Source organism: Phyllopteryx taeniolatus, chromosome 6 (genome assembly GCF_024500385.1).
Source record: "Phyllopteryx taeniolatus isolate TA_2022b chromosome 6, UOR_Ptae_1.2, whole genome shotgun sequence".
Lineage (NCBI taxonomy): Eukaryota > Metazoa > Chordata > Actinopteri > Syngnathiformes > Syngnathidae > Phyllopteryx > Phyllopteryx taeniolatus.
Window position 1 is genome coordinate 1,751,815 of NC_084507.1, and position 13,982 is coordinate 1,765,796.

General features: G+C 41.8%; 1 protein-coding gene across 3 annotated transcripts in view; it reads left to right on the forward strand.

The window, feature by feature from the left end:
- Positions 1 to 11,333, forward strand: part of mc2r (melanocortin 2 receptor) — a 33,716-nt gene extending 22,383 nt beyond the window's left edge. The window contains exons 2-4 of one of the 3 annotated variants that reach the window (XM_061776677.1): positions 4,560 to 4,941; positions 10,283 to 10,394; positions 10,713 to 11,333. In XM_061776677.1, coding sequence (XP_061632661.1) covers positions 4,592 to 4,941; positions 10,283 to 10,394; positions 10,713 to 10,820 — 570 coding nt within the window. In that variant the 5' untranslated portion in view covers positions 4,560 to 4,591 and the 3' untranslated portion in view covers positions 10,821 to 11,333. Of the gene's footprint in view, positions 1 to 4,559; positions 4,942 to 10,282 lie in introns of all 3 variants that reach the window. The other 2 variants (XM_061776678.1, XM_061776676.1) reach the window with 2 other exon arrangements.
- Positions 11,334 to 13,982: the final 2,649 nt, after the last annotated feature.

Here is a 13,982-nt window from a genome sequence, read left to right on the forward strand (position 1 = left end):
ACGTATTTTCAAAGGCTATTTTTGATCAATAAATTTTCTTTGTTGTTCTTAACTCTTACGTGTATAAGTTACAACTTACGACTTATGAGTTACGACTTAGCAACAATAGGAAAATACCTGTCCGATTGTGACAACAGTTGAAAACCACTGATCTAAAATATCAGGAAAATCCTTTTTGGTACGCTTAACTTGTCAAATGCACTTTGTACTTTCACTTTCTTTCCTTTTAAAAGACATTCCCAAATGAAATCTGTATTTGTCAATACAATTTGTGACACAAGAAAAGTTAAACCTTAAGGGTCAGGGACAAATTTCAATGTTGAACAAGGGAGGCCAGGCCAAGCCAAGCCAGCCCAGGCCAGGCCAAGCCAGGCCAAGCCAGGCCAAGCAAGGTAAAGTCAAGGCAGGCCAAGCCAAACAAAGGCAGATCAAGTCAGGCCAAGCCAAGCCAAGGCAGGCCAAGCCAGGCCAAGGCATGCCAAGCCAGGTCAAGCCAGGCCAATGCAGGCCAAACCAAGGCAGGCCAAGCCAAGCCAGGCAAAGCCAGGCCAAGCCAAGCCAAGGCAGGCCAAGCCAAGGCAGGCCAAGCCAAGGCATGCCAAGCCAAGCCAAGTCATGCCAGGCCAGGCGAGGCCAAGCCAAGCCAAGGCAGGCCAAGCCAAGCCAAGGCAGGCTAAGCCAAGCCAGGCAAAGCCATGCCAAGCCAATGCAGGCAAAGCCAGACCAGGCCAAGCCAAGCCAAGGAAGCCCAAGCCAGGCCAAGGCAGGCAAAGCCAAGCAAAGGCAGGCCAAGTCAGGCCAAGCCAAGCCGGGCCAATGCAAGCCAAGCCAAGGCAGGCCAAACCAAGCCAGGCCAAGCCAAGGCAGGCAGGCAGACCCAAACCAAGCCAAGGCAGGCTAAACCAAGCTAGGCCAAGCCAGGCCAAGACAGGTCAAACCAGGCCAATGCAGGCCAAGCCAAGGCAGCCCAAGCCAGACCAAGGCAGGCCAAGCCAAGCAAAGGCAGGCCAAGTCACGCCAAGCCAAGCCAGGCCGATGCAGGCCAAGCCAAGGCAGGCCAAACCAAGCCAGGCCAAGCCAAGGCAGGCAGGCAGACCCAAACCAAGCCAAGGCAGGCTAAACCAAGCTAGGCCAAGCCAGGCCAAGACAGGTCAAACCAGGCCAATGCAGGCCAAGCCAAGGCAGCCCAAGCCAGGCCAAAGCAGGCCAAGCCAAGCCAAGCAAAGGCAGGCCAAGCCAGGCCAAGCCAAGCCAAGCCAGGCCAAGCCAAGGCAGGCCAAACCAAGCCAAGCCAAGCCAGGCCAAGCCAAGGCAGGCAGGCAGACCCAAACCAAGCCAAGGCAGGCTAAACCAAGCTAGGCCAAGCCAGGCCAAGACAGGCCAAACCAGGCCAATGCAGGCCAAGCCAAGGCAGGCCAAGCCAAGCCAAGCCAAGGCAGTTTCCACCTGTTAAACAGCAAAAGACTGTAGGCTTATCAGGCAGATTACAAAAACAGGGACAAGGCTGCAGTGGATATAAAAAGTATACACACCCCTGTGCAAATGTCAGGTTTTTGTGAATTTTGACCAATATAAATAATTTTTAAACTTTTTCCACCATTAATGTGACCTAGAATATGTAACTTTTGAAAAGACTTTGCACTTGTCCTGCAGCAGTGGTGTCAACCTATGGCCTGGGGTCCATTTGGGGGCAATCCCTCATTATTGTGTGACCTGCCTTTTCTCAATGTAAAATTTGAGAAGGCTTTGTTTTCACTTGTCCAACAGCAGTGGTGTCCTACCTATGTCCTGGGGGCCATTTGGCGGCCATCCCCCATTTTTGTATGGCCCGCTTTTTCGCAATACACGGCTTTGCACGTCTGACAGCAGTGGTGTTTAACCTATGGCCCAGGAGTCATTTGCAGTCGGTCCTCCCATTTTGTGCGGCCGAACGTTTTTGTAACATTTGCATGGGTCATACTTTTGCACTAGTCCTGCACCATGGTGTCAACCTATGGCCTGGGGGCCATTTGCGGGTCATACTCCATTTTTGTGTGGCCCACATTTACTCAATATTGGCCATAACTTTGCATATGTCCTGCAGTGTGGTGTCCAACCTACTGTCTGGGGGCAATTTGCGGCCCTTCATCGTGCCAATACCCCAACCTGCCAGGACGTTAAACTGCCCGTACCCCAACGTGACCGGGGTGCGAGGGCCCGGTTATAGCTGCTCACAGCTCTAGTTTATTTTGTTTTTGAAAAGTAGATAAACATTCACCCCTTGTCTTCCCGGTCTTGTGCAAAAGGGTATGTTTATTGCTCTATTTGGCATTTACTCTATCTGGGGTGAGGCTTTTACACAAACACGTAGAAAAAACAAACAAACCAGCATGTATTGCAGCCTTGGTGAGGCAGGGCTCCAAGGCTACAACAACAGTTGTGTACGTCCATCACATAAAACTAACGTACTCTCTCAAAACAGCAGCTCATATAGCTTTCATCCGTTGGCTGAAATACTCAGATCATCCGTTGGCTGAAATACTCAGATATATGACAAGTGTTTTACGATAGGGCCTTCAAAGAAGTGTTTTTCAGTGACTGTTGGCAAATTGTCAATCAAGGTAGGTTTTGACATCAATATTCATCCTCTAATTTAAGGTTTTCCACTTATATTGTAGTTCAAGCTAATGTAACAAATAGTGTGTATACTGTATAACGATTTTGAAAAAGGTAATTTTACAGAAATTGTAATCAAATCTAATTGACTTCAACTTTAAATTGTGAATATAGCAAACAAACAAAAAAACATTTTAATCCAGAAATTAGGATAGAATATCATTACGGTGGATAATGAAGATGATGATACTGTTTTAAGTCACCTGACTCTATTAGTTTGTGTGGGTCTTAGCAGGAAAAAAAACATTAATAGTGATGTCCAACTTCGGGGTTTGTGTGGGTCAATGAATACATTTTGTAGAATGATTTTCTTTTCTCCACGTGGTAAAGGGCTTCACTCTCTGAGTACTGAATACTGTGTTATTATCAGTAAACCTATAGGAAACTTATTTCCTGTGCAATTTCAAACTCCCTCTCAAAATAGAAAACAATTTTTACTAACTTCAGGCTGAATATAAGCATCATTATTACCACAAATTGATTGGTCTGAATAATTGATGGAATACATTCTGATACCACATCAGAATTCTATTTCGTAGAATGGCCCATCATTTAACATTTAAACGACCACAGAGTATAGTACATTATAGATAAAAGGGAAAAAATACAAATGTCAAAATCTGGTGAAAACATCTTGGTGTATAAATATTAACACACCTTGGTGAATGTAGTATTACAGGATACTCATACATTGCAGTCATCTGGGAGACCCTAGCAAATAAGACATTACAGCACAAACAGAAACACTTGTTAATGCCCAATGTGGCTTTGCCTAATGTAGCTGTGAAGTGTTATTAAGCGCATATAGTAATTATAAAAATCTCAGTGCTTTAATGCGCATAGTAAATTAATTGAATGAAAGCAAAACAAGGGTGGCTAGGGCAGATGTGTTGCTTAGTGCATGCTGGCTTCTTGTGGATTTGATTAAGTTTCACGAAATCAAGTAATGAAAGAGCACTCTCATCAATGCTGGGTCGCACAGACATTAGTGTTTTATCATAGCTGTCAGGGAAAAAACAAAAACAAAATAGAAATCCTTTTAAAGTCCTTTGATACGCTCCAGTTTGCTGTTAATTTCTGGTCTCATTTTAAGTTTAAAAAAAACAATACAAAAAAAACAGCTACACTATTGCAGCCTGTTTCTTAGCATCTTATGTGACACACTTCTATCGATATAAGTGAGTGAGAAATGCTATAGGCTTCAAAACTTTCACTCAAACAATGCTGACGTTTGTATTAGGCAGTGTAGGAGGATTTATTATCTAAATGATGAGGCTATTGAAAATATCATGTCAGCCTTTGTAAAAACAGCTATGTCATCCTTCATATAATAAAAGCATATTTAGAAAAAATGAAAATACAATACCCGCACCCCTCGTGGAGGCAAGTGGTATAGAGGATGGATGGATGGATGGACATTTGTTAGAAGGCAAGTCATGGTTTGTACTAAACACACTTGCTTGTCTTTCTGCAGGTGACAGGAAAGGACACATTTGAAAACATACAAGGTCACATTAAAACATTCTCAGGGGGGAAACCATCTGGCCAAAGAAAACAATCTCTATCAAAATCACAAGACTGCAAGAAAAAGATTAGGTGGGAAGACATTTTGTGATAGGCGCCAAGTGGGCAGAGTCGGAGTCACCCTGAGTATCCTTGAGGGGTTTCCCGACATTTCACACTGTCTTTGGGTGGTCGCCATTCCCTGATGACATTATCAAATAGCCCAACCGCCCTGACCTGTTACACTAAGCTATTTGCAACAAAGACACATTGCTGATATAAACCTGTATTATGACACAGCAATACTGAAAACCCAAAATATATCGTTATTTTTCAATATCACTATGACATCAGAGGACAAGATAATTGTGATTGTTGTTTTTTTTTGTTTTCATCTTCAGGACCTTATAAAGAGCTACTGTCCTGCCTGACCATGAACACCTCAATGAACGAGTCGGACTGCCCAGAGTTGAGTTTTCCTGTCTCTGTCTTCTTCACCATCGGGGTATTCAGTCTGATGGAGAATCTCTTGGTTGTAGTGGCTGTCATATACAACAGAAACCTCCACTCACCTATGTACTGCTTCATGTGCAGCCTGGCAGGCTTCAACACCGTAGCCAGCCTCACTAAAATGTGTGAGAACGTCCTGCTTGTTTTTGCAGATAAGGGGCAACTGGAAAAGGAAGGTTTCTCTGAGACAAAGCTTGATGATGTGATAGACTCGCTGCTCTGTATGTCCTTTATGGGTTCAATTTTCAGTTTCCTGGCAATTGCTGTTGACCGGTATGTATATACTGTAGATGTCAGGATATGCACACAGTCACAAAGCTTAAAATTACATTTTGTATTTCAACTCGACAGTGTGGGCAAAATCACAGGGCAATAATGGAATAGCTGTTGCTTCTTTGTTGTTTGTGTCTGCGCATACGTCATATCAACAGCTCTTCTAAATGCAAATATTTACACTGCTCAAAAAACTCCAAGGTTGTGTTTGGAATCATTCATTTGTTCCGTGCTCCTAATCAAAATTTAGGGATTTTTATATAGTGGACAATTAAATAAACAATTGTTTCCGAACATTACTCAGGCGTGTCATTACTGGTACACAACACACTGGATCAGTTACAACATACTGGGTCAACGTCAGCTGGAAGATCTTTTGCAATAAATATTAAATAAATAAATAAATAAATAACATTATATTGCTTTAAGATGAATGTGATTAACAGAATTAGTTCAAACAAAACATTTTATGTCCAACCCGTGTTGCAATGTGTTCTCCTACTTATTCATTCATCTTCCGTTCCGCTAATCCTCACGAGGGTCGCGGGCGTGCTGGAGCCTATCCCAGCTATCTTCGGGCGGGGTACACCCTGAACTCGTCGCCAGCCAATCGCAGGGCACATAGAAACAAACAACAACTTAATATAGCATATATTGCTTTCCAAGTTGATCATTACTTTTCAAGATGCATTGTGGGCATCAACGTTGAATAACACTACAAAGTGGTGAACTCAATCTAAAGAGTGGATAGGGAACTCAGCCCAAGTCAGTCATACTTCTGGGATATGAACCTGATAAGTTAGGAAGCAAAACTGATCCTGAATCAATTTCACCTGGTGTTGTGCAAATGTGAGGCTATTAGGAAGACAACCTCGAGAAAAGAATGATGAAAGCCAGGTAATTTTTGGTCACTTTCGTTTTGCCAGTGCCCTTTCCAATAGAGGTAGGATGAGGAAGTGTTTGCAACACACAGAGGTTGCTCAGGTAGTGCAGCTCAGCCAGGATGGCACATCAATTCATGCTGCCTGATTGGCATTTGCCAGAGAACACCAGAATTGGCAAATTCACCATTTGCGCCCCTTGCTCTTTACGGATGAAAGCAGGTTGACACTGAGCACATGTGAAAGACGTGACAGCGTCTGGCGATGCGTGGAGAATGTTTTGATGCCTGTAACATCCAACAGTATAACCGGTTTGGTGATGGGCAGTGATAGTCTGGGGAGGCATATCTTTAAAGGGCCAATCAGACCTCCGTGTACAAGCCAGACCTCCGTGTGCAAGCCACACCAGCAAACCCCGACTGCTATTAGATACAGAGATGAGCTCCTCAGACCCATTATCAGACCATATGCTGGTGCAGTGGACCCTGGGTTCCTTCTGATGCTCGTTCTTTTATGGTTGGAGTTTATCAGAAGTTCCCGCATGACGTAGGCATTCATGCTATTGACTGACCTGCCAGTTCCCTCGACCCGAATCCAATCGAGCACATCTGGAACATCATGTCTCATTCCATCCACTGCCGCCACGTCGCACCACAGACTGTCCAGGAGTTGACTGAGGCCCTGATTTAATTCAGCCATCCATCCATCATGTTCTCAGGCACATGCCCAAACCTGGTATGGAATGCATACAGGCACGTGCAGGTCACACACACTACTGGGCCTCATTCTGAATTGTCTTGAGGAATTTCCACACAAGTTGGATCAGCCTATGAGCTGGTTTTTCCGCTATTTTGAGTATGATTCTAAATCCAGACCTTGATGGGTTAATGATTTAGATTGTCATTGATCATGCTACTGTTATTTTATTGTCAGCGCAATCCGCAATGAAATGAATATAAGTTCTCAACTGGAATATATCATTCATTTACAAACCCAATTCCATAGAAGTTGGGACGTTGCGTTAAACATAAATTAAAACAGAATACAATGATTTACAAATCATGTTCAACCTATATTAAATTGAATAGAGTACAAAGACAAGATATTTAATGTTCAAACTGATCAACTTTATTGTATTTAGCAAATCATCATTAACTTAGAATTTTATGGCTGCAACACGTTCCAAAAAAACTGGGACAGGTGGCAAAAAAAAATGAGAAAGTTGAGGAATGCTCATCAAACACCTGTTTGGAACATCCCACAGGTGAACAGGCTAATTGGGAACAGGTGGGTGCCATGATTGGGTATAAAAGGAGCTTACCTGAATTGCTCAGTCATTCACAAGCAAAGATGGGGCGAGGTTCACCTCTTTGTGAACAAGTGCGTGAGAAAATAGTCAAACAGTTTAAGGACAATGTTCCTTAATGAGCTAGACGAAGTAATTCTGAGAATCCCAGACAGAGAGAGAGAGTCGTGATTGGTGGAGATTGTAATGGACATGTTAGTGAAGGAAATAGGGGTGATGAAGAAGTGATGGGTAAGTACGGCATCCAGGAAAGGAACTTGGAGGGACAGATAGTGGTAGACTTTGCAAAAAGGATGCAAATGGCTGTAGTGAACACTTTTTTCCAGAAGAGGCACGAACATAGGGTGACCTACAAGAGTGGAGGTGGAAGCACGCAGGTGGATTACATCTTGTGCAGACGATGTAATCTGAAGGAGGTTACCGACTGTAAAGTAGTGGTCGGGGAGAGTGTGGCTAGACAGCATAGGATGGTGGTGTGTAAGATGACTCTGGTGGTGGGGAGGAAGATTAGGAAGACAAAGGCAGAGCAGAGAACCATGTGATGGAAGCTGAGACAGGACGAGTGTTGTGCAGCTTTTCGGGAAGAGGTGAGACAGGCTCTCGGTGCACAGGAGAAGCTTACAGAAGACTGGACCACTGCAGCCAAGGTGATCAGAGACGCAGGCAGGAGATCTAGAGAAAGCCTATGACAGAGTACCCAGAGAGGAACTGTGGTACTGCATGCGGACGTCTGGAGTGGCAGAGAAGTATCTTAGAATTATACAGGACATGTACGAGGGCAGCAGAACAGTGGTGAGGTGTGCTGTAGGTGTGAGAGAGAATTTTAGAGTGGAGGTGCGACTGCATCCGGGATCAGCCCTGAGCCCCTCCCTGTTTGCAGTGGTGATGTATAGGCTGACAGATGAGGTTAGACTGGAATCCCCGTGGAACATGATGTTTGCAGATGACATTGTGATCTGCAGTGAAAGCAGGGAGCAGGTGGAGGAACAGTTAGAAAGATGGAGGCATGCACTGGAAAGCAGAGGAATGAAGATTAGCTGAAGTCAGACAGACTATACGTGCATGAATGAGAGCGGTGGTGGGGGAAGAGTGAGGAGACAGGGAGAAGAGATAGCAAGGGTGGAGGACTTTAAATACTTGGGATCAACCCTCCAGAGCAATGGTGAGTGTGGTCAGGAAGTGAAGAAATGGGTCCATGCATGTTGGAACGGGTGGAGGATGGTGTCAGGTGTGTTATGTGACAGAAGAGTCTCTTTTAGGATGAAGGGAAAAGTTTATAAAACAGTGGTGAGGCCAACCATGATGTACAGATTAGAGACAGTGGCACTGAAGAGACAGCAGGAAGCAGAGCTGGAGGTGGCGGAAATGAAGATGTTGAGGTTCGCTCTTGGAGTGACCAGGTTGGATAAAATTAGAAATGAGCTCATCAGAGGGACAGCCAAGGTTCGATGTTTTGGAGACAAAGTTCGAGAGAGCAGACTTCGATGTTTGGGCCACGTCCAGAGGAGAAATATTGAGTATATTGGTAGAAGGATGATGAGGATGGAGCTGCCAGGCAAGAGCGCTAGAGGAAGACCAAAGAGAAGGTTGATGGATGTCGTGATGGAAGACATGAGGGCAGTTGGTGTTCAAGAGGAGGATGCAGGAGAAAAAAAGGAAAAGATGGGGCGAGGTTCACCTCTTTGTGAACAAGTGCATGAGAAAATAGTCGAACAGTTTAAGGACAAAGTTCCTCTATGTACAATTGTAAGGAATTTAGAGATTTCATCATTTACGGTCCATAATATCATCAAAAGATTCAGAGAATCTCGAGAAATCACTGTACCACATGGGCTCAGGAACACCTCAGAAAACCAATGTCAGTAAATACAGCTCAGCGCTACATCCGTAAGTGCAACTTGAAACTCTACTTGGCCAAGGAAACGCCATTTATTAACAACACCCATAAACGCCGCCGGCTTCTCTGGGCCTGAGCTCATCTAAGATGGACTGATGCAAAGTGGAAAAGTGTTCTGTGGTCCGACGAGTCCACATTTCAAATTGTTTTTGGAAATTGTGGACGTCGTGTCCTCCGGGCCAAAGAGGAAAAGGACCATCCGGACTGTTATGGACACAAAGTTCAAAAGCCAGCATCTGTGATGGTATGGGGCTGTGTTAGTGCCAATTGCATGGGTAACCTACACATCTGTGAAGGCACCATTAATGTGAAAGGTACATAAGGGTTTTGGAGAAACATATGCTGCCATCCAAGCAACGTCTTTTTCATGGGCGCCCCTGCTTATTTCAGCAAGACAATGCCAAACCACATTCTGCACGTGTTACAACAGCGTGGCTTCATAATAAAAGAGTGCGGGTACTAGACTGGCCTGCCTGCAGTCCAGACCTGCCTCCCATTGAAAATGTGTGGCGCATTATGAAGTGTAAAATACGACAACGGAGACCTCGGACTGTTGAACAGCTGAAGCTGTACATCAAGCAAGAATAGGAAAGAATTCCACCTACAAACTTCAACAATTAGTGTCCTCAGTTCCCAAACATTTATTGAAAGTTGTTAAAAGAAAAGGTGATGTAACACAGTGGTAAACATGACCCTGTGCCAGCTTTTTTGGAACGTTTTGCAGCCATAAAATTCTAAGTTAATGATTATTTGCTAAAAACAATAAAGTTGATCAGTTTGAACATTAAATATCTTGTCTTTGTAATGTATTCAATTAAATATAGGTTGAAAATGATTTGCAAATCATTGTATTCTGTTTTTATTTATGTTTGACACCACATCCCAACTTCATTGGAATTGGGGTTGTATCAAGGTCTTGGATGTGTTTCTTTTTCCCTTAATTTTTTTGAGCAGTGTAAATTTTTACCTATAATGTTGGTTGAATTACAAACTGTACGACCTTTGGACATGCCATTGCACCTTGTTTTATTATACTGTCTAATAATTTAGCCAGTAGTCATCATCTCAACAGCCAGAAACCATTTCTTTATTTACCTATTGTGAATTGTATGAGCTTCAGGGAAATTCAAACACTTATATTTCTACATTTCTGATTCAGTCATCATTTCTTATAATTCAAGCAGGTATTAATTCAATTATTAATAAGTAGCAGTATCGTAGTAGTAGTAATTTAATCATTTATGCCTCTTGTTGCAGATACGTCTCAATATTTCATGCACTTAGATACCACAACATTATGACAATGCGACGCACAGGGACCACTTTAGGCATCATCTGGACAACATGTGGGGTGTCAGCTATGCTCATGGTGAGGTTCTTCGATTCCAAGTTCATCATGATCTGCTTTGTTGCCCTATTTCTTATCTGCTTTGCCGTTATCTGCTTCCTCTATGTTTATATGTTCATGTTGGCACGTATTCACGCCAGGAAGATTGATGCTCTGAACTCAGGTGGCAGTGAAAAATGTCGCCCAAGGTGGTGGGGTCGCAGTATGAGAGGAGCCTTAACACTTACTATCCTCTTTGGAGCATTTGTTGTGTGTTGGGCACCATTTTTCCTCCACCTCATTATCATAGCAATGTGCTTGACTGACCCATATTGTGAGTGTTATCGATCATTCTTCCAGCTCCACGTACTGCTACTTATGAGCCACGCCCTTATTGACCCTGCTATCTACGCCTTCCGCAGCGCCGAGCTCAGGCACACGTTCAGAAAAATGCTTATTTGTTCATAAGAGATGCAGCCGTTTGTTTCAACTTGGACTGACAAAGGATCACATCCCAAAATTACATCGACAGGGGGGGAGTGACAGCCAGGGACCCGCAACATGCTGGAATAGTTGTCCTCCATCCCCCCCAGTTCGACGCCCCTGACCACAGGGCACATATCGACAGACCCATCCCTTATCATCCTGAACTGATAAGCAGTCAATTACACGACTGACACAAAGAGAACATTTCACACCACAGTTAATGTATTTGTGGACTTTAACAGTAAACTGGAAAAAAACACACGAAAACAAACTCTCCATATAAAGATCACATCACAAATTTAGACTTAAGGCTAACCATGTATACACAGAGTATGCCCAACTCGGGTGACAGGCGCCATGTTGGCTGCAAAGGGTGTGTGCGCACAAGCATGCAGCTACTGCGCTTGCCAGTGCCAAGCAACTGTCGGCTGTTTAATACAACAACACACTCTTGTTTGTGTTGAATGCTAATCAAAGACAATTTTAAAAAAATGTTCAAAGTTAATAAAAAATGTATATGAATTATTTCTTCCCTGCTCCCCTAATTAAGCTCCATGCATCTGCACCAAAACTCTCAGATTTGTACTAATTGGAAATAGCTACCCTCATGTATCAATTCAAGAATGTATTAATTTGACGTATCCGAGCACAGAGCTTTTATTAACTGATAAGCGCTACATGTATATAAGAATTATGTGGTTATCATTATTATACTTATTATCCTTGTTATTAATATTTATTCATTTTTGAGAGTCAAGTGCACTTTTTAAATACTGACTTTCATAGGATGTGTAGTTTTGTATTAAACATTTTAGAACACTAATCATTCAACATTTTCTCCAAAAATCCATCTATCCATCCATTCATCCATCCATCCTGACAAGGTTCCTGAAACAGACCGGGTAGGACACAAAGGCCAAGAGACAGTTGGTAAGAGGCAAACCTAGGCAGTTTATTACGGGCAGGGTTCGGCACCGAAATGATAAAAATTATATATTCTTTTAAATTTCTTCGATTCATGCTACTGCAGTACTTATGCCCACAATCCTTAGATAGTGGAATTATATTAAAGAGACTGCCAAGCATTTTTACACAATCTGGAAACATGTCAAAATTCTATTTTGCATTGATAATGGTAAAAAGTATTTGTACAAAACTTTAGATTAAAAAAACATTTTCATTGAAATTTATGCATTTCAATTTCTCATGTCACTATGAAATCAAAGCACAGAACAAATACATTATTCAAGTTACAAAAGGAATCATGGAATCAATCTACAAACAAAAATGTACTCGAAACGTTTGACTCATTAAAGTAGTCACCTTGGGCAGATATAACAACTGAACACACTTACGGCATTATCTGTAAAATGTAAATATATCATGCAAATATTCTTCAGAAAGTTCTTCCCAACTCAGTTGCGAATGTTCCCATAACTGCGTGGCACTTGTACGTAGGTTATGTTGCTTTTACTCCTTTGTCCAATTTTAAAGAAGGCAATCTTGGAATCCTCTGTGTACAAATATTTATGACAGCCACTAGATTTTTCCTCCTCACCTATAGGTTCGGCTGGATGAATTTTGATTATTATTATTTTTTTTTTTTTTAAGAAAATGATAACGTTTTGGGGTACAGTATATCAGGTGGGGCAACCTATTCAGGTCGGTGGCAGTCAATCACTTTCTGCCACCCGGAGGTATTCTGGTGGCTATTGCTGACTCATATTAAGAAATGGTCTATTACTGAATTATTATTTCTTTGGTAATATATGTATTTTCTGAAAATGTCCCTCTTACTGAAAAGATTTAGTGCACATTAAATATTACATATGTACAACTAACATTCTGCATATTAACATTGTACTACACACTGTTATATATTATCCATATTTGTACCTCTCGATTTGTACCCATTTTTCAAATATGATTTTCAATGTGCAATATTATGCATACAGTCCCCTCCAAAAGTATTGGAACGGCAAGGTCAATTCCTTTGTTTCTGTTGTTTAAACTAAACTAGGCCCAAAATCCGGCCCGCGGGCCAAATCCGGCCCGTGTCCAAATTTCCTCCGGCCCGAAGCATCATGTCATAAAATCAATAATATGTGGCCCGACAATACACACATACAAAAAAGTCTTGACAGGCTTGATGCAGTTATTGCAAGTAAGGGTTATGCCACCAAATATTAAATGTTATTCACTTTAAATTCATTTCATAATGTTCCAATACTTTTGGTCACTTGAAAAGTGGGTGGCTTCAAACAAAAGGTGCTCTGTCCTACCACATCTAGATGTAAATACCATGAAATGAAAGCTGGAATTCTGAACTTTTGTCTCATATTCATCTTTTCATCTGAAACCCAAATGTCTTAAGTATAAAACAAAAACAAAGGAATTGAACTTGCCGTTCTTTGTACTTTCCTTTGTTTGTTTCTATATTATTGATATAACTGTATACCGGTTGTGTGAATATTGATGCTTTGACAATTTATTTTCCTTCACGAGATGAATAAAGTATCTATCCATCTTTGTATATACAGTATGTATGTATCTATCAATCTATCTATGGTGGACAGTGGATGTGAGGTCCTTTTTAGGACATTTAGGACCTTTTTAGGACTGAGGACTTTTTATATCCAGTGTGAGGTCCCATAATGGGGCAGATATTTTGTTTCATGGTTCATGTTTGTAATAAAATAATAAAATGTTAAACAAGACGATGTGTTCCACATTTATTTGGCCACAGTATATGTCAGATCAATACCAACAGAAAGAGCTCACCATTTTGACATTAGATATTACTCAGCCAAAAATGAATAGAATTATTCATTTAAACGATGCATGATGAAGATTGTCTATTTCTGGTTGCAAAATCCATATAGATTGCATGAATTATGTAGCAAGAAATAACAATTTGTGTTTTTGGGAACACAATGTCAAGCTCGAGTAGGGTGTATTTTACTATTTATATATTGAACGGAAAGATAACTGTTTCAACTTTAACTTAGCTAAAACACTTCTCCAAAACATATACATCATGTTTTTATACAATCTTTTGTTTCCATTGTTACACAAGAAAAACAGTGTTATAACAGATCAAATACGCCTCAACACACACAACACAAACAAAGGAGGAAACTACAG